The sequence below is a fragment of the Symsagittifera roscoffensis genome, chromosome 3 (assembly GCF_963678635.1).
Source record: "Symsagittifera roscoffensis chromosome 3, txSymRosc1.1, whole genome shotgun sequence".
NCBI lineage: Eukaryota > Metazoa > Xenacoelomorpha > Acoela > Convolutidae > Symsagittifera > Symsagittifera roscoffensis.
The window spans coordinates 54,939,359-54,965,656 of NC_087064.1; the positions used below are offsets into that span (position 1 = coordinate 54,939,359).

A 26,298-nucleotide genomic window follows, 5' to 3' on the forward strand; every position below is an offset into this window, starting at 1 on the left:
CAAGAGGAATTTGTTCTAAAAAAATTTGGTCTAAATAAAAAAACTACCCCGAGCAAATAAATTTCACACTTTCTGTGACATTACGAGGCCAAGCTGTGCAGTGGATAGGCTCACAATTTTATGTCTGCGTTTTCCTGGATTCCAGAGATAAGTCTTTAAACATGAGAAAACTTTGTCGGAACGATCAAAGAAAATGAATGAACAACAAAAGAACAAAGGGAGCGTCCTTGCTGCAAAATCCGCTTACAATTTACAAAAAGCACTGTTTGGCCTCGTAATGGAAAGTCGGAACAATTATATCACCAATGAAATTGATTTTAATTCGGAATATTTTATATGTGAGATAATATTGCGTATTGCCTTCCACCATCATTGATAAAGTCTTTAAAGTAATAAGCCAGCAGTGTACATTAGCTAAAAGTGTATTGATGATAGTGCATAGCACAGTGGCTCGAATTTAGGTAGATCTTTTGTTCAATTCTCACTTATTAACTTTCTTTCGAAAATTGGACTGACTGTAAAAATTTTCTCAAGCAATATAGTACTCCTTTTTGTCGAAACTGGGAACATAAAATGCATATAAGTTGGGCTTTTCAAACCAAAATGACAATTTTTAAATTTTATAATTAAAAAATTAAAATGCAGGTGAAATATCTTCAAAAACTTTTATCCAGAATTTAACATCCTCAGCATCATACAACCGGGTCAAATTTTTTATCAACATTTTTTCAGTGGAAAAACCGAATGATCCCAATTTTTAGCGCGACTGGTCCTAGTGTTATCACACAAAATGTGGACCCAAGAAAGCCTAGTTTTGAGATTAAAACTTAAAAGATTGCGCTCATTTGTCCCCAATAAGGACAAATTGGCAGCATTCGAACCAACTGACTATAAAAGTTTTCTGTTCTTATCTGTTCCACCAATCCTTAGAGTGACAATTGCTGATTGTTTTCAAACCTACACTAAAGAAGCACAGTTTTTAGAAAAATGCAATGGCTGAACCAATTTTTAGAAAATTGGAGTCTTTCGGCGCCTCATGCTGAAAATTAAGCTAACTCAGCTCCTAATTTCTGAAAAGTGGGCTCATTCAGCGCCTGTTTAAAATTTTGATCGCATGCAGATTATACTAAAAATGGGTACCAATAATTCAGCCCAATTTACCATCAAATTGGGCTCATTCAGCTTACTTTGCTTAAATAGAGACTCACTTGTCTCGTTTTTCTAAAATTTGGGCTCATTAACCATCGTTAACAAACCTAAAATACACAATTGGGATAACAGCATTTCCATTTAAATAACTTTGTGTAGTGTAAATAATGTAACATTGAAGTTTAATTGGAATAATTTTGAACCAATTTTGATAATTTTAGCAAAATTTTGGAACAAATTAGGGTGATTTTTGTTTTCGCAACAAAATCGGTACAAATGAGACTTTACCTATCAGTACTTATCTGAAATCATTTTCAAGTAGTTACTCATCACTAGGTAGTTTTGAAAAGTCACAGCTCAGGGTTGCTGCATTTAAAATAAGGTTTTGAAAATTATTCGCTTATTAGATTCGTCCGTCTGCTTGATTTAAGGGTCTAATCAGTGATGTGGGCAGATTTTTTTGAGGATAGCGCAGGGGCGGATCTAGGGTTTTCTCCAGGGGGGCGGGGGGCAGGCAGCGTTTCAAAAAATTTCGAAAATTTTGTCGGCCTTTTCTTTTTAGGTCGACCAAGTTGATTTTTTGAGCTCTCGTAAATGGCTATAAAGACCCCATTTTGACCAAATTTTCCGCGCCGAAGGCAAAATTCCTAAAAAACAGGCCAAAAAAGGCGGTTTTAGGCAACTTTTGGAAAGTTTTTCCCAAAACATCGCGTTCGGCGCGCGCTCACCCTTCAAAATTAGTATATATTGGCGCCAAAGGCGCCTTTAGAAAAATTGTAGGGTCCGTCACCTAAAATGTATATCTCGAAATAGTACAAAGGGGAACCCTTTGGGTCGGCAGGAGGTCGAATTCCTAAGGGGAAAAGGCGGTTTCACCCCCCCCCCCCCATCGGCTCTAAATCCGCTGGTGGGGGAGCGGTTTTTCGAAGAAAAAAATTGAAAGCTTAGACGGTCTTTTTTAAGTCGACTTCATTAATTTTCTGAGCTACCCTTAAACTCTCGAATTCTATTAAGCTTTGTTTTGCCAAAACTTTCTGCCCCGCAGTCAATTTGCTGAAAAAAACAGGCCGAACATGACGCTGCAAGGCACTTCCTGGAAGGTTATGACCAAAAAAATTTTTGTTTTTAGATGCGAGCTTTCCCCTTTAAATTTTGTGTATATTGGAGCCCAAGGCACCTTTAGAAAAGTTGTAGGATAGGTCAACAAAACTGGTCATAAAAAAGTAACAAAGAGTAACTCTTTGGAAACCTCTTTGTCAACCAGACTTTTGTGTTCACTTTTCTATTCCAATTGGGTTGCAACTTCTTCCAAATGTGGTCATTTTGGGATTTCGGCAGAGCTCGACAAATTCCAAATGGCTGTCCTAGAAAAAGGTTGACACAGTTTTTTTCAGAAATCGAAATAGAGTTAGATAATAATCAAATTAGAGTTTGAGTCTGCTCTGAACGGTACAGCAAAATATTATTAAATCCAATTTGCTTAGAAAAAACTTAAACTTCGTTTTCACCAAAATATTTAGCTTTACATTGATATTTAGGTTTAGATCCAAGAAAGTTTGTACATTCACCAAACTGTTTGCCCTGATATGATGTTAATTTGTTCATTCGTCTTTGTTTGCTTATAAAACTTTTGACCTCTTAGGGTTAAACCGATTTATTAACAGATTATTGAAGTGTAATTTCTGTTCAGATGTGGGACTGCCGTACTTCTGAGGGCGTTATCAGCAGCATGAGTCACAAGAACTCCCCGCACGTTTGTGGTGACGCTCTCGACGTCAAGGTCAGATTAGTCAAACATCGGGCAAAAAAAACAGGATTTGTTGTTTCGATCGAAGCAATAGGACGACACTTTAAAGCCTCATCATGATTCGTATTCATTGGTTGCAATTGAACACAGAAAAGGCCACAAAATAGCCTTAATAGCTTAATAGACATTAACCCAGGATACAAATTTGGTTCTTCATAAAGCACCAAATATCTTTTTAGCTTCACCTGATTGCTGCTTTACCCGATGAAAAAAGTAGTAATAATTATTTACGAGGCTCAATATCTACTGATATTTAGGAAAAAGCAATTTCACATTAGTTGCTTGGTTTTTGAATTTTTTGGGGGTATTGCTTTTAAGTTATTTATAAACCATTGTAATCTTTGAATGTAACCTTGGTCAGAGTGTACCAACTGTCTTGAACTTTAACGTCAATATCGTTTCATATCTTGCATTGTAACATCAGTGGAAGGTTTCAACTTTATGTAGCAAAATAGTTCAAGTTCTTGGCGAGTATCAAGTTGTCAATCAAGGTCCCAAGATTTCTTTTCTAGCTTGTCATTTCAAACCATGTAAATTGCAAAATATATATTTTTTAAATGTTTGCTGGTGCGGAGGTCAACTGAAAAAAAACATGATTGTCTGTTAAAACTTTGTCAGTTTTGTCTTTTGAACTGCAGTATTCGACGACTGCAACCCAGTCACTAAGCTCAGTGCAAATAATGAGATTTTGATAAGAAAAACTTTTTAAAAAAGAGTTTAAAGAACAACGGTAAAATGAAAAAACATCCTCAAAAAATTCAAAACGGAACTTAATTTTTTTTTAATTTAAAAAGAATGGTGCACTTTTTGAGAACACTAGCTTACAAACTCTCAGCTCGACTTCGTGCAAAACCAAGCATGAGCATGTTTAGGGAGCCACCTCGGTCATTTTTCTAATTTAAGTGCAGAAGCCCTTACATTTTTTTCTAAAAGCATTTGCATAAAAATTGATCCTGAAAAAAAAAGTTATACAAAATAACCGCTAAGACACTTACGACCCCGCCCCAATTTGATGGGCTAGAATAAGCCAATCGATTTTCAGCACCATTTCAAAAAGTTTTGTTCATAAATTTAAGTCGATTTATAAACAAACCGAATTGGCCAAAAATAATATTTAAGAGTAAAACTATTCATGTTGGTTTCAAATAACCTGCAAAGTTTTACACAGACCAGAAAAAAAAACACTACTAAAATGCAAATTTTTACATCTGCTCAAAATTCGGTCTTGCTAGAAATCGGCTAAAAATTAAAATAATTGCATTTGTGTTAACCAAACGAACCAATGCGAGAAGCGTTTTGTTCGGTTACGCAGCAGCATTTAGACAACTGCGTATTCATAGTAGTTGTCTGCTTACTGACGAGCATGAATACGCGGTTGTCTAAATACAGACCGCACTCTGTGTTTTTCTTTGCAAAATTGCAGAATTAGGAAATATGGGAATTTTTATTTTACAACAACCAAGAATTTTTCAAATTTTTAGGGTTTTTAAAAACAATTACTAGCATTTTTTTTCAATAGCAAAAAGCTTTTAAATTAAACAAGGATTGAACAGAAAGTTCCGACCATAGTCTTGAAAAGTACAACAAATTTTTTTTCAAAGTAGTGTCTTTTTTCTGCGTGGTGTGATAGAAGAATCTGAACAAAAAATTAGAGCTCAAGAATATTCGACAATCATAGTAAAATAAGCAAATTTGACACGAGATTTTGTAGAAAAGTAACTGGAAATACAAAAAAATTTAAAAATGTATTCAATTTTTCTGCAGTGTTTTGATTTTAATTTGATTTTTTTTGAGACTAAAAATCGAAAGTTTGAGAAAAGCTAAGCTTTCAGGCGTAAGTTAAGCATGAAGAAGCTACTGTAATTCTGCTTGCTCGCTTTATTTGTAATTAGGACTGAACAGCAAAAGTTTTAGTTCTGTTTTTCTCGATACCAGAAGAACTTTCTGAAAGTTCTGTAATATCGTTCGAATCACTTCAGAAAAACTCTAAGCTGATTTATCACCGGACCCATTTTGATGATTGGTGGTAACTGATTTGTCTGGAAAAAAAATCCAAAGCACACACGAAAGCAAAGTTTTTCACCTTTTTTTCGAAATTCAAAACACACATTGAACATTTATAGCTGATACGCAACATGTATTGATATTGAAGCTCTTTTTTGAGATAAAAAATTAAAACGAAAATTTTTGTCAAATCGTTATCATATATTTTCATACTATGAAAACTATATGACTTACTTTTCTAAATTATTTTTTCTTCCTCGCATAATCTTATCTAGAAAAAACCAGCTTTTTCCAAATAAATAAAGTTTTGCATGTATAGTTGGATTTTTTGTCTATAACGTAGTTCAGGCTCAGTTTTTTAATTTAAAGGGAACAAAAATCAGAATATATATAAAAAATTTTAAATGTAAACTTGGAACTTGTCTATAACGTAGTACAGGCACTGTTTTTTTCGCGAAAAAAACAGACAATAATTATAGTTAAAAATTATCGTTCGTATGTTCGCTGTCAGTCAAAAAAAAGGACGCGATTTACAAAAAGTCCCATTTTTGAAGAAGTTGATATTTTCAATTTCAATTTGTTCAATTTGGTTAGGTTTTTCAAACTCATCCTGGAAAAATATTTGTTTTTTTGGTCATATGTTCGTTTCGCAAGCTTTAATCACATTTACTGCGGGAAACCGTGCGCTTGGCATTTGAATATTTAGTTTTTGCGTGAATAAGGTTTAATTTTGTGCCTTTACATGTTTTTTTCTCAAAAAATAATTTGCGCTGTTTAATCACTTCTGATTTTCTCACACTGTTTTTAGCAAGGAAAATAATGTTTGCTTATTCATCTAATCATCTGGAGACAAATAATTACATTTTTATTCTAACCCGCGAAAGTGGAATCAAACGTTGCCTTTGGGCGTGTTTCGTCCATAGTTTTGGCAGTGTCAAGAAAAACTTTGCTTTTTTATATTGTCATAATTAAACGTAATTTTATTCGATTTGTATACAGTTTGTACATTTTCAACCAGCCTTAAACACAAAAGTTGAATATAAATACTTACAGAGAATCTGAAAGAACAAAATGTTTTTTGTTTTTCTTTCAAAAAAATTAGGAAAAAAACAGAATGTAAAATTTCTTGGTTTCTTAGAAACTTGACTTAGTTCTTTGATATTGAATGATGATATTGATCGGAACATTTTGTGCAATTAGCACAGCAACTGGCCTGGCTGAATTTGATTTAATTTATATTCTATACAGCACTTCATTTAGCGTATGTCATGATTTCATCCCGTACTCTAGCATCACAGTTTTAAGATGAATAGTTGAAGCAGGACGCAGACAATCCATTGATTTTAAGTTCCGCATCGTAATTTTACTCTTGTTGCTTCAACTTATGAAGAAAAAAAAGGGAAACGATTAAGCTTGGGGGGTTATTTCTTCAGTCAATTTTCGACTTTTTAACTCAGCGTTTGAAAGCAAACTTTTTTATCTGAAAAATTTTTTGTCCGTAACTCCTATGGGAAAATCAGATTTTCACGTTTAATCAATTTATGGTCTTTTTAGTCTTTTTATTAGGCTTTGAGACGCTAATTACATTTAACAATTACGTCTGGGGTGATAAGAAGAGTTCCACAAATCTTTGCATTATATATATATATATATGTTATGATTTTTTAGAAAACTCTTTTGATGAAAATTTTTTATAACAGCTGGAAGAAATTGCTATCAGGAGCTCAAATGAAACTGGAATAATCTTCAACTGTGATAAAATTATGTGGTTTTAGAAAATGCAAATGCTACTTGGCCGATTTGGGACAATTATTGCTTGATATGTTGCGTTTTTGTAATACGCGTAAGCGCCAGACCAAGTGGTTCAAAATGTTATTTGGTCTTTTATTAAAAGACAAGGCGCTAAAAACTTCTCTTGTAATTTTTTTATCATTTGTGTAGCGATAAACTGGATTAAAAACATTGAAAAAAAAACTGTGTTTTTTTATTTAGTCAATTTTTCAGCTTAAAAACCTATAGTTCGGCCCTAAAATTCAGTCGGAATTTTCAAAGCTTCGAGCTGATATACAAGCAGTCTTGTGCGGTATTAGCTTTTGGTTTCAACAATGAATTGATTAATCCACAAAAAAATAGATAATACATCGATAAACAGCGAAATTGAAAGTTAGCATTAGAAACTAGGAGCATTTTGCGGAATCCGTTCTCATTTTAATTAGCCTTATGTTTCAATTCAACGTTTTTTAGTTTTTGGGCCTTTTTTGAGGCAACGTTTTATAGTCAAACAACCAATAAAATCCTTTGATATGCAAATAATGAGTGATAGCCCGAAATCTCCCATATTTACAGAAGCAAGCTGGTCGCCTTAAAATTTTCAGAAAAAAAATAAGGAACATAAGTTTCTGCCCAGTTTGTAATAGAAAAAATTTATTCAGACAGTCTAGTCGAAACAAATTACAATTACAAAATTATCAAAAAAAGCTCTAAATACTGATTTTAATTGTAATTGAAAATAACAGAAAAAACGCTTGACCGTTTTTCAATCATTTTAGTTGATTTAATGGAAACTGTTCATTTTTACTCTGGACAATTGTTTTTATTCATATTTTAACACCGTGTTTTTTCCCGGTGACTTATTTATATTGCCCTAAAGCAAAATATCAGTTTCATTTAACAGATTTTTTTACCGAGAAAAATTCAAAAAAAATGCTTTTTATTTTGCGGCTTAAAGTTTACGGCGGAAGCTCCGCACGGTAAGGATTTATTCCGATTTGAGTTTTATTCCGATTGGGCTATAAAAGTACCGCCACACTAAATTTTGTTTGAGCTGCCAAATTTTCCAGGAAGACCTCCTCTTTTACTTTTTTTCAACGACATTTTCATTGACCAACCCAGCTTTTTTTCTTTAAACGCCTTAGACAAATACCAAATATGATGGGCGGAAAAATTGCACCTTTCAATCAAAGCACCCCCAAAATTTCTAAAATATTACTTGTAGCCTGACTGTTTTCAAAATGTTGTCTTTATAGGTTGATACGCGAAAATGGGGAAGGGGCGTCTTTTCAAAATCATGGAGAAATTTTTTTTTATCTGAAACTGCAGCTAAGTATCCTAAGAGTTGTGTATTATTTTCTGTCTACAACAGGTAGCCAGGAAATCGAAACTTGCCAGGAGAAAAAATACCCCGAGATTAAATTTTGCGTCACTGTTTTTGTAACTGGATCAAAAAAAAAATCCAAGCTGCCGTGGTCAAAAGTTGGCATAGCAGACTGAGATCCTTTTTTCGGAAAACGCGTTTGTTCAAAATTTCATTTCATAGATTTGAAAAGATTCCTATTCCACAAAAATTTGCTGATGTAAAGCTGATCAAGAAAAAGTGTCAAACTCACACCTATTTATCATTACGAGGCCAAACTGTAAGTTTTGTCAATTTCAAGTGGATTCCCATGTGAGTGGCAGTGAATTTTTAAACTTATCTAATGCACTTTAGAACCCAACACACCTTAATGCAATTTGACTTGAAATAAAAAAACCCACCAAAATGATCGTCACGACAGTTCTGTACCGTTTTGGCGTTTTGGGTAATTAGGGTGCATTAGGTAATTTTAAAAATTCAATCCACCTCATATGAAATCTTCAAAAATCATTTTAGATTAGACTTTCAATAATCCTCAACCACTTTAATTATCTCAACCACTTTCAGGTCAAACTGTGCACTAAATAGACGCACAAATTGGTGCTTGTTGATCTCTGGAATTTAAAGACAAGTCTTCAAACATGTTAAAATTTTGTTGAAGCAATCAAAGGAAATGAAAGTACAAATGAAAAACAAAGAGAGTTTGATTATTATACAATCTGGTTGCAATTGACGAAATTAAGTTTGGCCTCACAATGATAAATAGGTCTGATTTTGACCAGTTTTCGTGACCAATTTTACATCACTGAATTTTTGTGGAATCAGAATTTTTTCAAATCTATAAAATGGGATTATGAACAAACAGCTTTGAAATATAATCCTGCCTAAAAACTGTGCAAACCAATTGTATTTTTGAGTTTATTCCAAAAGCATACTTTATACAGAGGTAAGTTTCAAAAATATTACGAGGCTGGTGTGGAAGTTCTACGGTTGGTTACTTAGGGGAGGAGCTTGTACGGCTGATCCGGTTTCTATTGGTAATCTGCCGTGCATACCGAAACTATTGTTCCAGAAACTTAAGTCATTTTAGTCTTTCTTAACTGATCTGCCGTTTTGTTCGGCTCCGAGCAAAGTGAATGTAATTAAAGTGCAAACTAACAAAAAAGAACACTAAGAAAACCAGAAATAGTTTTACCTTCAAAAATTATTAGTTGCCCATATTTAGCCGTAAGTTAGCATGAGTATTAACAGTTTGAACTAACTTTTTTCAAGTGAAAGAAAAAATTTTTAGTGCCAAATTTAGAGTGGGAGGCACAAAGAAAAAAATAGATATTCAAATACGATAGTTGAAGTACATCAAGCTCAATGAAAAGAAATAATTTTAAAAAAAGTAATAGTTTTTGGAAGACTTGATGTTATTATTCAACTATTGTGTTTAAATAAAAAACTTTTTCTTTTTTGAATGCCACCTTAAAATTGTCACCGCAAAGTTTTTTCTCCCAGCTGAGAAGAAATTGATCGACTTTTGTTGTTAATGTTCAGGCTAAACTACCGTTAAAGATGGGACTAATTATTTTTTTTCGCTGTTTTTTTCAGACCTTTTTAAAATAATTATAATGTTCCGAATCTCAAAGAAAGGAAGGCATGTTTATTTTCATTGTCGTTTTTGATTTATTTAGATAAAAATTTGCTGTTAAAATTGGCAAATAATTTTCTTATATTGTCTGAAAGTCTAAAATGTCTTGAGCTCAAAATTGAAAATACGCTGAAATTTTCTAAAAATTTTTATTTATTTTTTATTTTAAAAATTTTCTATAAAAGCCCTTAAAGTAGGTAGTAATTTTGTTTAAGAAAACTGTTCGAAATTGAATTGAGACAAATTCAATTGTTTTAAATTTTTTGACATAAGGCGTGTTCAGAGATTTTTGGCATCTTTTGTCGCAGGGAAAACCCCAGAATGGATATATTTTTAGTCTCCGCGTAGCTCAGTTACCGCTAAAACAGTAACTCTCATCCAAAGCATCTTAGGCAAAGCTTTAAGCAAAACTTGGAACTCTGAGGGCGTCTTGACAACAAAAGATGAAACAGTAATTTAATTTTTTTCGCCCCACTCACCAGAAATTACATTCATTTTTTTCTGAGTAACCGTGCATGCTTTGTAGCAATTTTATTTTTGAAGCATTTCTAGCAAGGACGAAAATGCAACCAGTTGGAGCAATAAGGCATTGTTTAGTTAATTGCGCACCAAACGGATATTGAATTTGAACTGGTCATGAATAACTCAACCCCAAAGTGAGTTAGCATGAGTATTAACAGTTTGAACTAATTGCAATTGACGAAATTAAGTTGCAATTGACGAAATTAAGTTTGGCCTCACAATGATAAATAGGTCTGATTTTGACCAGTTTTCGTGACCAATTTTACATCACTGAATTTTTGTGGAATCAGAATTTTTTCAAATCTATAAAATGGGATTATGAACAAACAGCTTTGAAATATAATCCTGCCTAAAAACTGTGCAAACCAATTGTATTTTTGAGTTTATTCCAAAAGCATACTTTATACAGAGGTAAGTTTCAAAAATATTACGAGGCTGGTGTGGAAGTTCTACGGTTGGTTACTTAGGGGAGGAGCTTGTACGGCTGATCCGGTTTCTATTGGTAATCTGCCGTGCATACCGAAACTATTGTTCCAGAAACTTAAGTCATTTTAGTCTTTCTTAACTGATCTGCCGTTTTGTTCGGCTCCGAGCAAAGTGAATGTAATTAAAGTGCAAACTAACAAAAAAGAACACTAAGAAAACCAGAAATAGTTTTACCTTCAAAAATTATTAGTTGCCCATATTTAGCCGTAAGTTAGCATGAGTATTAACAGTTTGAACTAACTTTTTTCAAGTGAAAGAAAAAATTTTTAGTGCCAAATTTAGAGTGGGAGGCACAAAGAAAAAAATAGATATTCAAATACGATAGTTGAAGTACATCAAGCTCAATGAAAAGAAATAATTTTAAAAAAAGTAATAGTTTTTGGAAGACTTGATGTTATTATTCAACTATTGTGTTTAAATAAAAAACTTTTTCTTTTTTGAATGCCACCTTAAAATTGTCACCGCAAAGTTTTTTCTCCCAGCTGAGAAGAAATTGATCGACTTTTGTTGTTAATGTTCAGGCTAAACTACCGTTAAAGATGGGACTAATTATTTTTTTTCGCTGTTTTTTTCAGACCTTTTTAAAATAATTATAATGTTCCGAATCTCAAAGAAAGGAAGGCATGTTTATTTTCATTGTCGTTTTTGATTTATTTAGATAAAAATTTGCTGTTAAAATTGGCAAATAATTTTCTTATATTGTCTGAAAGTCTAAAATGTCTTGAGCTCAAAATTGAAAATACGCTGAAATTTTCTAAAAATTTTTATTTATTTTTTATTTTAAAAATTTTCTATAAAAGCCCTTAAAGTAGGTAGTAATTTTGTTTAAGAAAACTGTTCGAAATTGAATTGAGACAAATTCAATTGTTTTAAATTTTTTGACATAAGGCGTGTTCAGAGATTTTTGGCATCTTTTGTCGCAGGGAAAACCCCAGAATGGATATATTTTTAGTCTCCGCGTAGCTCAGTTACCGCTAAAACAGTAACTCTCATCCAAAGCATCTTAGGCAAAGCTTTAAGCAAAACTTGGAACTCTGAGGGCGTCTTGACAACAAAAGATGAAACAGTAATTTAATTTTTTTCGCCCCACTCACCAGAAATTACATTCATTTTTTTCTGAGTAACCGTGCATGCTTTGTAGCAATTTTATTTTTGAAGCATTTCTAGCAAGGACGAAAATGCAACCAGTTGGAGCAATAAGGCATTGTTTAGTTAATTGCGCACCAAACGGATATTGAATTTGAACTGGTCATGAATAACTCAACCCCAAAGTGAGCTAAGGACAACAAGAGTGCTGGATCCAACAAACTATGAAATTTGAAGTTATGCTAATTAAGGTTCATTGAAACTTCAGTGAAAATCGGACCTTGCCCACATCAAATTACAGAATAAACATGGCTTGAACCTTACAAATAGGCAATGTAAATGTTAATGTCCGGACGGTAGCTCACCGTTCATTGCAGCTTCCATAAGTTTGACCAATCATCGTCAATCTCTGTCGAACACGAGGTGAAATATATTCTTTTTTAAATAATGAATCAGTTCTTATTTGAGGGCATAGTGATATATGTGCGACTATTGCAATAAAGGTTTGAATTAGGAGTTATTTATCAAACGAAACACAATTTAATCTGTAAACTTTTCAAAATTTCTTCAGAATCACTTAATTGAAAAGAGAAGGAAATTTTTTTAAACATCTTGGTAAAGATTCGGCGACGAGGAATCATAAAAAGCTGCAAATTTGTGTAAAAAATATGGGGAAGAACAACCAAAAAAAGTCCACTTCCTTCGTTTACATGGGCAAATTATTACTTCGCCCATTATGTCTATTGCATCGAGGGGCGGGGGGGGGGGCGGATTTTCAAAGTTTTCGAAAATTTTGTCGACTTTTTTAGGTCGACCAAATTAATTTCAGAGCTCTCCCAAAGCACTAAAAAGACCTTGTTTTGGCCAAATTATCTGCGCGGCAGGCAAAGTTTTGAAAAAAGGCCAAAAAGGCGTTTTAAGGTACTTTTTGGAAAATTTTGTCGAAAAAAAACATGTTTTTTTCGGCGCGCGCATCCCCTTCATAAATATCAAACATTGGCGCCAAAAATACCTTTTAAACATTTTAAAAAGCCTGCCAAAAATGAGTTTCTCAAAATAGAACGAATTGGTTAATCTTTTACGACAATAATTTTTGACTGACTGGCTCGAAATTTTATCTAAAAGAGCCAAATTTAGTAGTTTTAAGGCGCGAGCTCATCTCCAAAAAAAAAACATGATTTTTGCTCAAATTCTTTCACAAAATTTCAAAAAAACGACGTTTTTGACAGTTTGGCACAAATTTGCCTGTGGCGCAGAATTATTAGGAAAATTAGGGTCGTTAATAGTCGTTATGGTATTTTTGATTTTAGAAAAAATCCGTTAAAGTGCTTGAAATTTTTCTAGACATGTTCTTGCAACCAATTGCTTGTTTGGTGTAAAATTTATTTGCTTTGAGAATATCTTTGAAAACGATTTAGCCTCGAAATGGATTAATCGGTCCGATTCATTATCGGCAAACAAACCATTTCGCTGAACTGTCACTTTCTCTGAAGATCAATTTAGAAACCCCCAAATCAGTTCGAAAGGTGGGATTGAATTTCGGATTTCAAAAGATAAGATTAGAAATTTTCTCATTAGCCTATTTTGCACGACCCTCGAATCTAATTTTATCTTTTGAAATGATGTCAGCGAAACTAGTTTTGCGGCTTAATCTCTAATTGTTTACCAAAAGATTTCACCAAATATTTACCAAGCGTGAACTTCGCTCCACCTTAATAAAATCAGAGCTCCATATATCCGATTAAAATTATATTACAAGATCATAACGCGTTGTTAAGTTATTCAAAAATAATTTCGACCCCAGAGTTTTCTAGATTTCAAAATACAGTTCAAGTTTTAACCTGAAAGGCTGAGTTTTCATCCAAAAACACAACAAATCAGACCATCAATCAAAATTGATAGTTCGATAAACTTCTGCTAATTTGCAAAACGCACACAAAAAGTCCAAAATTACCTCTAATTAGTAAATTGAACTCCTACTCAAAATCATTTTTAACTAATTTCGAACAAATTAAACTGGGCTCTAATTTTCTTTTATTCGCCAAAATTGTGTCAGCGAGTAGAGTATTACTTTTTCAAAAATACAAATTATCTTAAAAATGGGAGTCAGTTGTAAAATTTTGCTTGTCGTAAAGTTGCTGACAGGTGTTTTACTCACAGTCGGAAAACCGACAACAGTACAAGATAATGTATTCTCCTACAGCTGTGCTGACATCCCGCGACAACCAGACGAAAACTGGTCCGATTCGGAGCAGTCTTTCAGATCAAGCACGACTTCCGCAGTGTATTATTGTCGTAAAGGAAACTTTAGAAATAGTTCGGGCGATAAAACCAATTTTGATTTCGAAATCGTTCGCCAAAAATACTCGCCATCCTCTGATAAACCCGACTCGATTGAACTGACCGACTGCGTGGAAAAATACTTCAAACTTACAATCAACAAAGCCTGTAATTTTGACCTCAGTGCAACTCCATCTTGTGTGCAGAGATGCGTGATGAACAAAAACTGCGTGAAGACTTCGGATCTGTGCACGAAAAAACTGGACTTTGTCATTTTTCAGCCGTCGCTGGACTTGAATGAATCACACAAGGCGCTGTACAATTACCAAAATACCCTCGTAGACCACTGCATGGAATCACTTCAGAACGAATTCCCAACTGATGATGACATGCCATGCCAATTGTGATGAAATTGTAGCCGAAATTGCTAAAATATCTGTCAAAACTTTAGAAAATTTCTTCAAACTTAAAAAAGAAGTTAAAAAACTTCAAAAACTCGACGGTTTCATTTGAATTGATCTGAGCTGTTAGATGGGATATAGTTTAATAGTTTCAGAGGTAGTTACTTGGGATCAAGCTAATATATTGAAAATGCAAAAAAAAGATGCAAATTGAAATTGCAAAGAAATAATGTTACGTTTAAACTAATGGTGCTAACTTGATATGTGCTATTTTATAAAAAAAATCGATGGAAATACCAAGTTTATAAAAAAATTGATTCTTTTTAAAAGACACGATAAATTCGATTCATTTTTAATTTACAGTTCAATTTACATTTTTACCAATCTGCAATGAAATAGTAGAGAAACCTATTCGAAAGGATCTTTTACGACCGGCAATTTTGTCGTTAAATAGTCTTAAGTATTCTTTAAAAAGTAGTTTAGGTTATTGTTCCAACTATTGAAAATGGGGAGGACTTTTGTATTTGGTGCGTTTTAGTTCTTTCTATTTTTTGTTTTCCTTGAAAAATCAGGTAAAGCGAATACACATTGGAATGGGCCGAGTGATATATCATATTAGAGCCCTTTCAATTGTAATTCGAACAACAATTGAAAATTTTTCCGAGTGTCGAGAAAAAATTTGAGATTTAGTCTAGTTATGAGCGACCCGTATGTAAGAAAAGTGAGAAGAAATCAATTATAACGGATTTTTCTGGTTTAAAATGATATCAATATAATCGACTCCCATGCTATTTGCAGACAACAAAATAGAATAAAAAATTAAGTGTAATCCTCCTTTAATATCAAATCTAAACTTAGTTATAATCCATTTAAACTCAATTAAAATGGAATTGTTTCCAGGTTATTTTTTTTTTTGTAATTCGTAATTGCCAAAGTTGCAAAATGGGTGTACGGCTTAGTCGATTTATAAACCTAAGCTGTCTCAAATTTCAAAAGCATTCCATCACTTTTCTATCCAACGTTTGCCGTTTTGCCCCTTATACATCCACCCCTCTAATGTTAAAACCCCATCGCTTGCCCCCCTGTCCCGTAGCCCTCTGTCCCGAAAAAAATTGATTTAAAAGAAGTTTCATTGTCTTCAACTAGAAGTGAAAAAAAATTGATTGTAACTGATTTGCAATGTAATTTCATCATGATCTATTTTTGATTCATTATATTGGGTTGTTTTTCAATTTTATAAAGACTGACAATATAACTCCAATTTAATTGATTTTTTTTATAGAACTCCATTGCGGGGAATAATGCGGTCAATTACCGCTCGTTATATTGAACATTTTTTTTCAGCCATAATTTTTTTCATTTTTTTCTCTTTTTTGTTTTGTTTTTATTTCATTTTTGGAACAAAAATTGTCGACCATGCCTAATTTATTAATATTTTAGGCAATGGTATGTTTTTTGAGCTACATCATCTGCTAAAAACGACACTAAGTTAAAAACAAAAAGAAAAAAAAGCCCTTTTTTCCATGAGTATGGTCGGAACATTCTGTGCTGCTTGCACAACAACCGTCTCTTTTGATAATTAGTTTTAGTTCCTTATCTAAGTTCCAGCTTCTCGTCCACACCCAAAAAGAACAGAGAAAAGTATTCAATTGCAACTCCCGAACAAGACTGAAACCTGAAAATGAAAGAATCGCCGTATGAATTCAATATAAGATCATGATATTTGGCTAGAATATCGATTCCAATGGACTAAAAAAAACGGACTCAAAAAATTTTGCTTAAGTTTTGCATTATGAGTTTGCTCTGCTGCAAATTTTAATTGTTGATTAAAAATGAAACACAAAGTCTAGACTAGTGAGATAAGCCAAATAGACAAAAACCAAACAGACTGATAAACTTAAACCGAGACATAAAAAAACTTAAGAAGAATCATGTGTTGATAAATCTGCTTCATTTGTATTTGGCTCGTGATTTGCGTGTCAGCGGAAAAAACCGTTGTCTGACCATAACTTTTAAAAAATTTGTTATTTTTTGAGCCTCACTTGTCTCGCTATCGAGTCATTTTTTTCACTTTTTTTGTCTATTAAAAAATTACAAACTTCAATTTTTTTACAGAGCCTCAGAGAAGAAATCAGGATAAAACTAACAGATTATATTTACTATTTTTTCAATTGGCTATGAAAACGCATTTGGCAAATTGATTACAATTCTAACAGAACTATTTCACGACTTTGTACTAAATTTGAAATCAAGATGCGGGACAGGAAAAGATAAAACTACCAACAAAAATTCAACACAGAGGCTAAAAAACAAACTTTCAAATTGGTCAATAATGTACCCGGTAAATGTAAGTCGACAAATAATGATAAAGTTTTCGATGAAAGAGAATTAGAAGGTTTCAATAACTTTTTTTCATCACTAGAAACAAAATTAGTAAAAGAGATGAAAAAAACTAGCATAGCAAAGAAGGGGCGACAAAACGTTCAAAACAAATTTCTTGAGGCAAGTTGAAATAGCTGAAATTATTAAAACCTTACAAAATTTAAAATTAAAAAATGGTACAGATGGTTTCAGTTTGAACTATAATTTCATAAATTAAAAAAGTTTTCCAGTATTGAAATTTTTTTTCAAATGATTGTTTTCCAACTTGCTTAAAATTGCAAAAACAGTTATAATTTATAAAAAGGGATCTTAACGTTCGCCGGAAAGCTTCAGACAAATTTCATTACTACTGCTGTTGGTAAATTATTCAACAAAGTAGTTTGTAATAGAACAAACGAGTTTTTTAACGTTCAAAATTTTCAACAGATTACACAGCTTGGCTTCGGACAAGTTCAAAAATCAATTGATGCCGTTATGTTGCTCGATGAAACGATCTGCTCGAAGGGGACAATCAAAGAAAGTGACAGCAAGATGTTCTAGTTATCTTTAAAAAGCTTGCGACACGGTCGATCAAATGCGACTTCTATAAAAATATTCTTGAGTGGCCCTGTTTTTGAAACTTTGACATCCTACCCTGAAAACAGGACTAAGCTTACATATCTTTACTAATATAAATCTTCCCTGAAATTTTTTAGGGTGCCAGAGGGCTTTGTTTTAATTTCAATTCCTTTCATTATCTTAATACAGGATTTATCCTCAAGTAAAAAAACCTAAGCGAAACTACAGCGACACTGGATTTTTAGTTTTAGCTAAAATTGACTCATTGGCTTAAGAATATCAGTCAATGACTTTGAAAATTGGCTTATAGGGAACATGCTCACCCCCAAAACCAATAAAACAAAAACATTTTTTTTATAAAGCAAAAAAAAACTAAAGATTGTGATTGAAGCTTGATTGTATCAAATCCTGTTAGTACTTAGGAAGAACAACAGACGATGATATGAATTTTGTTCGTCACAGTTCTGTTTTCAGGAAAAAATTAAAACGTTTTTCGTGTTTTCTCTACCAAATAAAAAGGTTTTAAGCACGAAACATCTGACACATATATACAAAGCATTTTTTGGCGTTTTAATCAATTTGGATTCTTAATTCATGATACTGTAAATCACTGAATAAAAATCGCAAGAGACAATATAGAGTAATTCTATCTAAGCGTAAAATTGACTAAAGATTAGCACTGGAAACACACGAAATATATGCATCTACCGAACTCCACACTTTAAACTCTAACAAAAACACAAAAATAAGATAAATCGAAAAAATTGCTGAGAACATACTTTACGCAACGCAATGACAGAAAAATTTCTAAGTAAAATATCATAACAAAGAATAAACTCAAAGTTTTAACAAAAATTCCAAAAAAAATTCATTGCTTATCAGTTCAAAAAATGCTGCTTCTTGAACAATTGAAAAAATTGGTATGTTTTGCCCAAAATATTACCCAAACAGCATCAAACAGAACTATCCATTTCTTCTTGAAAAACATCATTTTTAAAAAATGGAGCTTTTGAATATAAAATTTAGCTGGGAAATTTAATAAATCAACTGCACAGGTTCATTTTCATATTTACTCTACTTTTCTTCTTTTTTAAAGCAAGATTTTTAAACCTTTTTGATTTTTTTGCGTTAGAAACCGCAGATTGATTCTGTCAAAAGAAAGAGAAATTGTTAAACTATCATTAAAGGCCTTGACTTTGTATTTTACTACTTTCTGTATTTTTTGTTTTATTTTGTTTGACAATTAGCCTAATAAGATAATTTTTTTGAGAGTAAATAAGAATCAGTAGTTTATATTTATGTAAAAGGATGATTGAAGGGCTCAAAATTTTTTTCAATTTTTCTTATAAAACATTGCAAACAGCCAAACGCATATGCGTGCACGCCACACTCTTGTACAGACCAGAAACACTAAATGGGGATCAAAATAATCGAAAAAACACGTACAAACTGCGGGCCCTACTTTTTTCAGCCTGGGCAGCAATGCTTCAGTCAAGTTCTGTATTTGTGCCGTCAGATCATTTTGAATCCTCATCAAATGATTCAGCCTCTGGTCCGTTTGCCTCAGCAGTCTGACCTGTGCGTAGGACGCCACCGATTTACACGCCACTTGACGGATACGGGCCCCCAGTACGCCTTGTATTTCGCAAAGAGATCTATGTCATCTCCTGCGCCTCACTCTAGCTGTTTTAATTGTCAGCTCCGCGACCAAGCTCCGGCTACAGAAATTGATTGAATTTACCAAGTGTTTCATATAGTAGTAAATCCCTTTGTTTGTACAACCATGTTTCAAATCCGATATCGCCCAGGGATCGGAGTTGCTCGAGAACTCCTTCAGGTATTCCTTGATGTCTTCTATGAGGCTTTTGAGTTCGGCTCTACAAGCCACCCGGAGCTGGAATGGCAGCATTTGTCGGTTTATATGGCTGAACATTCTAGCAAGGGTTGTGTCCGGTAGTTTCTAACTCTTCTCTACAGGTGGCTGGCATGCTGGTGAACTCGCTCATAGCCCATCCCGTATCTGGTTACGTATCACGATATGCAGTGGCTTGCGCAGAAATTTTTCTAGGGGGGAGCGTTTTTCGAAAAATTTTGAAAAATTTGCGGATCTTTTTTTTTAGGTCGACCAATTTGATTTTCGAAGCTCTCCGAAAATACTCTAAGGACCCTATTTTGTCAAAAATTCTCTGCGTCGCAGCAAAATTTAACAGCCCAAAAAACGGCGTTTTTGGAAAATTTTGACGAAAAAGAGATGCGTTTTTTGGGCGCGCGCTTCTCCCTCAGATGGATATCGTAAAGTTATACCAAAGAGGGACCCTTTGGAAAAATATGGCAACCAGAATTGAGGGGGAAGGGCAGTCGCCCCCACCGGTCCACTCCCCTCGGAACGCTACTGACGATATGCAATTTGAACCTCCCAATTTTTTTTCAAACCTCAGTAATTTTTTTGCGGGAAACGGTTATAAACCCTGGAAAAAAACGCTTCTAACTATTTGGTTTGGTTCAAATAAAAACGCGTAGAATTTTTGCAACTACCCGCATCAAAGTTTAGGCGTAAGTAATCGATAATAATGGATTATTATGATGATTTTTTGACAATTAAAATTGATTATAATCAGCAAAATTAAGTCTTTAAGGGATTTATAATTGATTATAATCGTAATATTTTCCAAGAGATTATAATCTCTTATAAAGGATTATAATTGAATATCGTTCTGACTAAAAACCCTTAAAATCAATTATAATCGATTATAATCGATTATAATCGATTATAATCTCTTATTTTGCCGAAGTTTTCCTATATTCGAATTATATCTTATGGGTTATATTTTTTGTGTCAATAAAAAAACCTCTAGAAGAGAAATCTCTTGAACACTTTGGTTCATCTGAACACAAAGTTTTGCCACGAAACAAAAGTTTCATAGAGATCCTTTCATATGAGTGGAAAGATTCTCGCGGTAGATGAAAAATAAATTTTCCGAATCATTCATGAAACTAAATCAATTTGCTGATGTTTTGGTGTTTAAAAAAGCTTAAAATATGCATCACAAAACAACTAATGGGGAAAAATGAGTAAAAAAACTTATAAATTTGAATTAATTGAAAAACTTTATTTTATTTTTCTCATTTTTCATAGGAAGCAACGTCCACAAAAAGCATAAAATATAAGCACTTTAGATGCAACTTTGAAGACAAAAATCGACAAACAAAAGGGATTAAAATCAATTATAATCGATTATAATGGATTTTTGTGCAAAACTAATGAAATAGAAATTTAAATAAAACTAATGGATTTTGATCAATTATGATCGATTATAATTGTATCGAAAAATAGACGAATAAATAATCGATTATAATCGATTATAATGCATTATAATTAATTAAAATTTGATTTTAAAAAGACTGATTATAATCGATTATTAATTGATTAAAATCAATTGCTCTCAATTTTAGTGAGACTGGTGCTAAAATCGTAATATAATCGATTATTAACGCTTGAAACTGGATGCGGGAACTTCATCTTCAATGCTTTGGCTCCTTCCATCAATGTATGTAAAAAGTGTTTCCCAAAATCAGGGATCGGTATCATTACGAGGCCAAACTGTGCATTTTGTCCATTGTAAGCGGATTTCGCAACAAGGACGCTTCTTTTGTTCTTCTTTTGTTCTTTACTTTCCTTTGATCATTCCGACAAAATTTTAACATGTTTAAAGACTTGTCTCTGGAATCCAGGAACATACAGACACAAAATTGTGCGCCTATCCAGTGCACAGGTTGGCCTCGTAATGATTTTTATATAAAGCAGAAAACCAGAACTAAAGTTCCAGGGCTTGAGGTTATTTACTAGAGTCTCTTGAAACTACTTTTACAACAATAAATTTTAATCCTATTGGCGGTATCAGAGTTTAATTCTGGCAACTGTAGTTATAACTCTTTTGAACCTGAGCTCATTTGGATCTTTCTGTTTGTATGTTTCATTACCTAAGTTGTTGATTAAAGTTGAAGCTAATATGGGTATAAACAGTAGAATTCTTAAACGTTTGATGAATTTAAGTTTTCTCAAACTTTGAAGAAATCAAATTTTCTCAAAAAAATTGGCTAAAGCATTTAAAACCAAAAGATCTCAACCTACAGAAAATCGAATATTACTTATTGCGAAAAACGGATATCATTGTCAGAACTAACTGATAATTTCGATCAATTTTTTTTTACAAGCGGATGTTAATTTTCATTTGATGAGTATAAGTTTAAACAAATTAATCAAATATGAAAATTTTGGCAAGAAGTACAATTTCAGCCACAATAGCTAAACTGTGTTAACTTTACATATTGCTTCCTCAACGGAGTAGGTAGTTTTTTTATGGAAATAAACATACCACTTTAAGAAAACTTCATGTTCAATTTTGCAATTACAGTTACAAATTTCAAAGCCTGGTTTGGTTCCTAGAAAAAAGTATTTCGGAAAATGTTCTCAATTTTACGACAAACGATTTCAATTTTTTGTTTCTAAGATCAATGCTCAGTGAAAGACTAAATCAGTATTTTTTTATCATACGATAATGTAAATGGCATCCAACACCTTAAACAGCGTAAAACGCGGGTAAAAAACTTAAACCAATAAGATATTCGTAAAAACTTTCTTTACTCTGTCTAAACCATTTGCAACAGCAACTGTAGAATTGGTAATTCTAGCAAATTTTCGACTTAGCGTATTTTCTGCGCATTTTATCCTAACATGATAGTGAAAATATTAGTAAATTTGGTTCAAAATCGGGTTATGGTTAGTTTATTGGGGTCGTATGACTTTGTTGCTTGGGTCAAGATTTGACACCGAAGTCAGATGTTATTTAAGTAAGTAGCGAAGGGGGGATTTAATTGATAAGAATCATACGACTTCGATACTTACCCGATTTACGATGCCAACCGCAGGGGGATGTATTTAAAAAACGCGAACAAGTCGATAAAAACCCCGGACTTGAGACCCGTCAGCTTTGACAGGGGGAGTAGGTAAAAGGGAAAAACCATAGGGGGCAGTTGTGATTAAGGGGATGACAGCACCGATATGAAGTGGCGTGACATCAACAAAAACGGAGCACAAATAGAGATAAGAAGAAGTGGAGGTTAGAGAGCGGATTAAAAAGAGAACGAGTTAACGAGCGTAAGATTCAGTAGGTCCCAGTTGTGGTCGCTATCTGAACTCATCTGTTAATTGTTTCACAGCGAGTGAAGAAAGAACGTAAGTCGAAGTGCCTTGTGGAAAATTAGTTAGAGCAGAAGTTAGTACAAGTCAGAGAGCTTAGTCGACACGTGTACTGATCAAGTACGCAGAGAAGAAATTGTTAAGTGTGTACGGATCGCAAACCATTCTGTTGTATATTACTAAATTATATGCTGGCCGAATTAGTAGGCCCTTTGTATTCATTCAGACTTATACATATATTGAATTCATTTGAGAGAAAGGAATTCGTTTTACGCGACTTCAAGCGAGATATAGCAAGCAAGAGCATCACTGACTAAGGGGGAGCAATAGAATACAGTAGAGGACAACTCACCACTAAAAATAACCCTTTCGGGATTGTCGTTAATACCGAGCCTTAGTGCCCCCCTGCTTTAGCACGGTAAAAGGGATAGCTTCGCAAGACTGTGTGTGAAAATCCTAAAGACGACATTGGCGCTCCTGGGTGGGCTTTGTCCTAGACTGAAGTTGCAAACGAACGAACAATCATCCCGTGAGCAAACACGATGATGAACAACGACGATAGAGCTGCATTGGCAGAGGCTGCTGTGGCGGCAGCGAATGCTTTGGACAGGCAGCAAGGAGTCTTTGGCTTTGGCACCATTCGCCCCGATCGGTTTCCCTCCAGTAGCTATCAAAACTGGGCCGACTGGAGGAAGCATTTCGCCTGGGTTGCGGATGCTAACAGATGGGAAGATGAACAGGCTCGGATGGTGTTGCCTACGTGTCTGACAGGATGGGCTCTGGATGAATTTACCAGCATGCCAGCCCACTTCAGAGAGGAGGAAGACGGTTTCCCAGCGCCAACACTTGCACGGATGCTGGCCGAACTAGACCAGCGTATGATGCCTTTCCAAACTCAAGCAGCGGCTAGGGCGGAGTTCAAAAGTCTGATGCAAGGAGACAAGGAGGGTTTGAGGGAATTCTCTCGGCGAATTCGATCACTTGGAGATGTTGCTAATGGAAATGTGGGAGCTCAAGCTCGAGACGATATGAACCGAGAACAGTTCATAGACGGGCTATTTGACGTGGACCTTCAAGACCTACTTCTGCGAGAAGATCTTGGAAGCCTAGCGCAAGCAGTTGCCCGTGCCCAAGCCTTGGATCTTGTGAATAAAACGTCCAGGGCCAGGAACCGGAGAAAGTTGCACCTTGCGAGGGTTGCCGAAAATGTCCCAGAGCCGGGTGCTGAGGCTGGTCGGAATGTAGGCGGACAGATCCCTCGAAGCCAACCAGTGGGAGCTGGTCAGGGACGTCAGCAGGCGAGCAATGACCCCCGCATCGACCAACTGGTGAGTGTCCAGAATGATCTGTTAGCTCAGATGCAGAACATGACGGCCATGATGGGTAGGTTTGTTAATTCTATCATCCCCGTTCCCCACCCGGAAAACTTACCGCGGTCGGAACCTTCCCAACGACCCCGACAACTATACGAACCCCAACCCGGCGAGAATAGATCGAACTTATCTCCTGGCCTTGGAGGTCGTTACGGAATAAAAAACCAGATCCCCCGTGGGAACTGTTTTGGCTGCGGCCAGCCGGGTCATTTTGCGAAGGAGTGACCCCAGAAGAATTCGGATCATTTAAACTACCAAGGGCCGGAGCATTGAATATGCATCAGGGAGGTTTTGTCCCGGCCGAGATAAAGAATCAACAGCGAGTAAATTACCCATCCGCCACTTCCAACCCCTCTATGTACCGCTTAGACCCCACGACGAGCCCTCAGGTGCAAATGAGAGGCGAAAGCTTTCGAGGAACAGAGCAGGTTCAGACTTTATTCCACCAAACGACCCCCAGTCGACCGGAAGAACCTAAACAACTCACGAGTATCCAGTGCCAGACAGAGAGTTCCTTGGAATTCGTGAGTGTTTGCCGAGTGCCCGAAGCGCCATTCGGGCTAATAGCGGAAGCGATTTTGGGCGGGCTACCGGTAAAAGCACTAGTGGATACGGGAGCTACGATCAACCTAATACGAAGCGAGGTGTACCATAATTTGACTACAGCCCCACCGTTACGGCCCTACAAAGGGACACTAGAAACAGCGGATGGAAGGCAAGTGGGAGTCGAGGGATGGGTGACGGCTAATTTGGAGCTAGGGTCAATCGACGATGAGGTCGAGGCCCTGGTGGTGCCTGAGCTGAAAGCGGAGATGATCATAGGACTTCGGTCTTTGAAGGAGCATGAATGCTCGTTAGATTTCCAGTGTGACAACCTCTGGACGGGACGGAAGGAGGGATCTATAGTTCCCCTGCAATATGAAATATTGAAGGTGACCTCATACCCTAAACACTCGCCAGAGGACGATAATTACTGGGATGTAAACTCGTCGCATAGTACCCCCTTAACCGAACCACACACTTCTCTTGGTGGGTCAAACGTCGAGTCATCATATGCCATGGGGGATGTTGTAGAAGGTTTGCCCCCCGTAAGTCAGGACCACGAGGTGCAGGGAATGCAAGAGGAAGGGTCGATGGACTTTCAGGTACAGGCTAAACGACATCTAGATGAAGATATAGAGAAGATTCTAGAACTGGCAGCTCCCGAGGTGACAGGAACGGAGAGGGACCGGCTGAAACAGTTGATCAGTACTTATAGATCAACTGACGGCCACTTTGACAGATGCCGAACTTGGCCAAACTAAATTGGTGACACATCGGATTGATACTGGAGACTCGGCCCCTATCAAGATCCCCCCCCCCCATCGAACATCTCCCGCAAAAATGCCGATCATCAGGGACGAAGTTAAGAGCATGCTGGAGAAAGGGGTGATTCAACCCTCAAAAAGCCCTTATAGTGCACCAATTGTCTTGCAAACGAAGAAAGACGGGAGTTGGCGGTTCTGTGTGGATTATCGGAAGCTGAATGATGTAACGGTCAAGGACGCATTTCCGATTCCGAAGATACATCAAACGTTCGATGCTCTTAACGGGCAGAAGTACTTCTCTTCCCTCGACCTGGCGAGTGGGTATTGGCAAGTGCCAGTAGCCGAGGAAGACCGACACAAGACAGCCTTTGTGACACCGGATGGAGGATGATTCTATGAGTACGTTATGATGCCCTTTGGGCTGTCCAATGCTCCAGGAACGTTCCAGCGGCTCATGAATGAATTGTTTCGGGACCACCTGTGGAAGTGGGCCCTAGTATTCCTCGATGATGTGCTGGTGTACAGCAAGTGCGAAGACGACCATTTTGCACACCTGAAGGCTACCTTCCAGCTACTACGGGAGGCAAATTTGAAACTGAAGCCGAAGAAATGCAGGTTGGTACAGAAGGAGGTGACTTATTTGAGCCAGATAATTGGAAATGAAGGTATCCAAGTGGATCCCAAGAAAGTTGAAGTGGTTGAGAACTGGCCAGTGCCCAAAACAGTTAAGGGGGTGAGGTCTTTTCTCGGATTCTGCAATTACTACCGTCGATTTGTGAAGGACTTTGCCGGGATTATGAGTCCCCTGTCTTCTTTGACGAAAAAGAAGGTGCCCTTTATCTGGAACGACGAATGTCAGATAGCCTTCGATAGACTACGGAAAGAACTTATTACGGCCCCAGTTCTGGAATTTCCTGACTATACGGGAACCTTCATATTGGACACGGATGCGAGCAATACCAGCTTGGGCGCTG

General features: G+C 35.6%; 1 protein-coding gene across 1 annotated transcript in view; it reads left to right on the forward strand.

The window, feature by feature from the left end:
- The window catches only part of LOC134842338 (uncharacterized), a 59,907-nt gene that overhangs the window by 24,407 nt on the left and 9,202 nt on the right, over positions 1 to 26,298 (forward strand). The window contains exon 5 of the mRNA XM_063858624.1: positions 2,840 to 2,929. Coding sequence (XP_063714694.1) covers positions 2,840 to 2,929 — 90 coding nt within the window. The remainder of the gene's footprint in view (positions 1 to 2,839; positions 2,930 to 26,298) is intronic.